A 5090-nucleotide genomic window follows, 5' to 3' on the forward strand; every position below is an offset into this window, starting at 1 on the left:
CAACAAGGAGACAGTGTAGAGTCTTATAATGCTTGCAATATGTTCTTATGTAAGTTTTGCTGTACCGGTTCATACTTGTGTTTGCTTCAAACAACCTTGCTAGCCAAATCCTTGTACTGAGAGGGAATGCTTCTCGTGCATCCAAAACCTTGAGCCAAAACTTATGCCATTTGTGTCCATCATAACTACCTACTATGTGGTATGTTTCTGCCATTTCAAGTAAATTGCTTGCGTGCTCCCTAGATCAGCCAGAGACGTCCGAGATGCATCCACCCCATGGCGACGGCTTCGTGGATTCCTCCTTCCCGACGGCCTCGCTAGTCCCTCTGCCGCTCGTCTCCTCCATCCCCTTTTCTCTTCTTCTTGGTGTCACCATCGGCGATCCCAGCCAACGCCGGCACTCCGTATTGCTGCATCTCCGCCTCTGGTAGTCTGGCTAGCTGCCTGCACCGCTGCAGACAATCGCCATGGTGCCCAGCCGCTCAACGCCTTAGTCCTGCAGGATGCGGCTCCCTTCCCCTGCCAAAGTTAGATAAGTCCTTTTTCTGATTATTTCATTGAAGATTTGTTGTAATTGATGCCTCGCCCAGGTTACTAGCTGTTACGTTGCTGTGCCGGGAAACGAACATACAGTCCTTTGCTCCTTTTGATCATTAGCATTTAGCATTTCTCTTTTCTTTGGAGCACAAAAAAAGTACTTGTCCACAATGCTCAGGTATTTCCCGCAAAAAAAAATCTCAGGTATATGTGAACCAATATCACTTGTTTTGCATTAAAACAAAATGAGTTCTCAGGTATATGTGAACCAATATCTCCTATTTTGCGTCGAAACAACATTTCTGTTATTTTAACACTACCTCCATTTTCTCTTTTATATAACTAGGCATTTTCCCATGTAATATATTTTGTATTTCTTATACATTAGCCCCCCCTTATGTTTTGTTCATGCTCCGCCACTGATCTCTTGTACCATAACATAGCGCTAAAAGACAATACGTATGACAAAATTATGCACTGAATGAATATATTAAATTAAAAAAGGCAAGGCATGCCATTTAGATGGTGTGCTAATGCCAGTTCTTTGATCTTTACAAATATTAATAAGAAACTAATGTTGCAACTCGCAAAAATATAGTCCAAATCCAAAGCCTCATTTGCGCAAAGCTAGAGTATGGAAACAATGAGCAAAAACATGTTATACTCACAAAATTACATGTAAGTAATAAAGGCGCAACAAGTATTGACAATATAAACATGTGACTAGACTCACTCACCTCTTGCAGTTTTCCTTCTTGATTTTTCACTTTCCCAAAGCCAGAAACCACGTCCTCCTTAGTAATAGTGGAAAACATATCTTTCTCCACAAAGCAGATAAGCCAATCATTCACAAATTGCTTGCCATTTTTTCCGCAACACATTCTTGAAAATATTCATTGCTAAGAAGCATCTCTCCGAATGGAAACCGGGAAATGAGCACTCCTTTCAGCATTTGATAGGCCAAAGGAAAATATACATGATGGTTATTGGTGTCCACGAATGATTTAGCAAGATCACCAATGTCACTCAAATCATTAAATCTTTCGTCTACCCTCACATTGTCAATGTATATGCTAAGTTGGTGACGAAGACCAATCAGATGAGTTGGATCAAAATCATCCCGATAAACTCAGCTAACATCACTAAGCTCTCCCAAGTTAAAAGCAGCAAACGATTATTTTGGGTCGGAAGAGGCCATGTCAATAACCAATGCTGAATTTACCTCGTTCAAACGGTAGCCAAACTCTTGAAGTTGCCAACCAATAACCAAGTTGATACAATATGTCTGCTAATGCCGAAGGTTTGTGATATTGGTTTTTTGACGTGGTCTCTGTCGATTGACATATTCATCTGACATATTAAGGCTAGAAATATCATGTTCTGCACAAAACAAATGTATCTTTTCAAGAAGTGATTTCACCTATCATATCTTTACCGTTGCAATTCATTCCTTGTTGACTTGACATTCGAGATGGCATTGAGGATGTCCAAGTCCGTCCGCCTGCTTGACTTTTCACATGCTTGACTTTTCTTTCCATGTGTTGTGCCTTCTTTCTCAACATATTTAAGAAAACCAACAAGAGTTAGAAACAAATTAACTAGGCTTGAGAGTGTTCTAAAAAATGATATCTTAACGAGTGTCTCCGGTTCTCTGAAGAGATTTATCTTGATGTAACCCTATTTTATGTACTGATTTTTCCACTACCTATGTCAGCTCGTATAATCTCTATGTTTATCTCCAATCATGTCTTTTCGTTTACATGATCCTCCAAACCACATTGGTCAATGTTGATATCATGTAAAATAAATCAGAAATATCATCATTATTCTTTGTCACTGCCGCAATGACTAGCTTATATAGCCTGGTAAGATAAAATCACATTTTTGGGAGAGTAGGACTCGGTTTAGTATGGTCCACATGACGCTTAGACTTGTTAATGGTTCACCAACCCCACAGCTTGTTGTGTAGTAGTGCAGCTTGTCAATGCCTTCGGTAAAGAACTTATTAGATGTCTAGAAAATTTCAAAAGAAAATGTCAAAGAAAGGGACTTTCACTCTCTTGCTTCCTAGCACAAATTTCCCCCTCGTGTAGCATATTCTGTAGATACCTATGGAGATCTCAAAAATGGTATTCCCACCGATCCATAATAAGTGTTCGAGTTTTAGTTTAAATTAGTGGTTTAATTTAAACTAAAACCTCAACAATTCCTCTGGACGAATCAGAGGGAGTAATAGCAGGAAATTACTCAAACACGCAGGTGCCAGAGATGAAACTGGTCACACGAAGCAAGAAACACTAGACAGGAGACAAACCAAGCCAAGCCATCAAACCCACTGGGTTGCACAGAAACCATTCAGTTAAGCTAGCATGGCTTGTCTGCGGCTCCAACTCGAAGCTCTTGCGGCCGTCTTGGCCCTGGTCGCAGCAAATGGCGTATCACACGGCTTTGAGTTCCACGAGGCCACCGTGGAGGCCATCCACCTCGGCTTCAGCAACGGCAGCCTCACCTCGACGGCGCTCGTCCAGTTCTACCTAGACCAGATCAGCCGCCTCAACCCGCTACTTCGCGCCGTTATCGAGGTCAACCCGGACGCGCTCCGTCAGGCGGCGCGCGCCGATGCTCGGCGCGCGTCCTCCGGCGGCCGCCTGACCGGTGGGCTACATGGTATCCCCGTCCTTCTCAAGGACAACATCGCGACCCTGGACGCGCTCAACACGACGGCCGGCTCCTTCGCTCTCCTCGGCTCCGTTGTCAAGCGGGACGCCGGCGTGGTGGTCCGGCTCCGGCAAGCCGGCGCCGTGGTGCTCGGCAAGGCCAACCCCTCCGAGTGGTCCAACTTCCGCACCGTCGACTCCGGGTGGAGCGCCCGCGGCGGCCAGTCGCTGGTAATCAGATTGGTACTTCCTTCCAAATGAAATTTGAGAAGTTGGTGAGCTTAAGATAATTGTGCAGAACCCGTACGTTCTGTCGTCCACCCCATGCGGGTCAAGCGCCGGGCCGGGCGTCGCGGCGGCGGCAAACATGGCGGCGGTGACGCTGGGCACGGAGACCGACGGCTCCATACTCTGCCCGTCATCGTGGAACTCCGTTGTCGGGATCAAGCCTACTGTCGGGCTCACCAGCCGGTCCGGGGTCATTCCCATCACCCCTAGGCAGGACACCGTCGGGTAACTCTTCTTACTCTTTCTTTGGAAATGTTCAAATATGGGCTGATGCTCTGATCCAACCATCGACCATGAAATGCAGACCGATGTGTCGGACGGTGTCGGACGCGGTGCAGGTGCTTGACACCATTGTCGGCTACGACGCGTTCGACGCCACAGCCACCGGAGCAGCATCCAAGTACATCCCTGCTGGAGGGTACGTGCAGTTCTTGAAGCAAGATGGGCTGAGAGGCAAGAGAATCGGCGTCCCCAATGGCTTCTTCCAAGGATACGGGGAGGCGGAACTGAGGGTGTACCAGCAGCACCTCGACACAATGAGGTGATCGACAAGTCGAAATTATTTCACTGACTTCAAATTATATACTACTATATATAGTACATTCCGTGAACAACTGATTCCTGAATTTTGCCAAAGGAATCACGGGGCCGTGGTGATCGAGAACCTTGACGTGGCAGCCAATTTGACCGCTCTGGCGGTTGATATTGCTTCCAACGAGTTCATGGCAGTGCGGGCAGAGTTCAAGCTGAGTCTGAACGCGTACCTGGCAGATCTGAGGTACTCCCCGGTCCGCTCGCTTGCAGACGTCATAGCTTTCAACAATGCAAATCCTGTCCAGGTAAGTTTACAAACGCAACTGAATCCAACCTTTTTCATCTCTTCACTTCTAAATGTAGGTTCAAACATCACAAAATCGGTATACTGTACTATTTATTCTCTACTTGCACTCTTTAAATTTCGTTTAAACTTCTCAACATGTTGTTGCAGGAGAGGCTGAAAGATTTCGGACAGCGCAATCTTATCGCAGCGGAAAACACACATGGCATTGGATCTGTGGAGAGAGCTGCGATTCGACGGCTGGAGGAGCTGTCCGCTAATGGGCTTGAGAGGCTGATGAAGGAGCAGCAGCTGGACGCGATCGTGACGCCCAACAGCAGCGCCTCCAGCCTTCGCGCCATCGGCGGCCACCCCGGCATCGTTGTGCCCGCGGGGTATGGCGAGCAGGGAGTCCCATTCGGCATATGCTTCAGCGGGCTGCAGGGGTACGAACCCAGGCTGATCGAGATTTCTTACGCCTTCGAGCAAGCAACCAACGTGAGAAGGCCACCGACGTTCAAGCCCTAGCTAGAACGCACAATCATCAAAGACCGAGATAGTTAAACGTCACTACTTTCTTCAGAGTACTGAACCCCCTGCTGCCCATGAAAGCGCTACTTCTTGGGCCAGTAATGAACAGAGCATGAATTCCACCATCATATATAGTAGTATACACCAATACACCATAGTGTAAACTCATGAAATAGTAACGTAGATGAGTACGAATATCGTTGCCAGACCCATAATGACCAAACAAACTTGATACCTATGGACGATTAGGATCTACTAGT

At 46.6% G+C, this 5090-nt stretch overlaps 1 protein-coding gene across 2 annotated transcripts; it reads left to right on the forward strand.

Moving 5' to 3' along the window:
• Positions 1-577: 577 nt before the first annotated feature.
• Positions 578-4827, forward strand: LOC124679389 (probable amidase At4g34880). 2 transcript variants are annotated; one of them, XM_047215157.1, is made up of 6 exons: positions 578-590; positions 2935-3425; positions 3493-3707; positions 3787-4023; positions 4120-4321; positions 4471-4827. In XM_047215157.1, the coding sequence occupies exons 1-6, from the start codon at positions 578-580 to the stop codon at positions 4825-4827; spliced, it is 1515 nt and encodes a 504-aa protein (XP_047071113.1). The 2 variants fall into 2 exon arrangements, with proteins under 2 accessions (XP_047071113.1, XP_047071112.1); XM_047215156.1 differs by lacking the exon at positions 578-590 and having other exon boundaries at positions 2907-3425.
• The last annotated feature ends 263 nt before the right edge of the window (positions 4828-5090 follow it).

The sequence above is a fragment of the Lolium rigidum genome, chromosome 7 (assembly GCF_022539505.1).
Source record: "Lolium rigidum isolate FL_2022 chromosome 7, APGP_CSIRO_Lrig_0.1, whole genome shotgun sequence".
In the NCBI taxonomy this organism is placed as follows: domain Eukaryota; kingdom Viridiplantae; phylum Streptophyta; class Magnoliopsida; order Poales; family Poaceae; genus Lolium; species Lolium rigidum.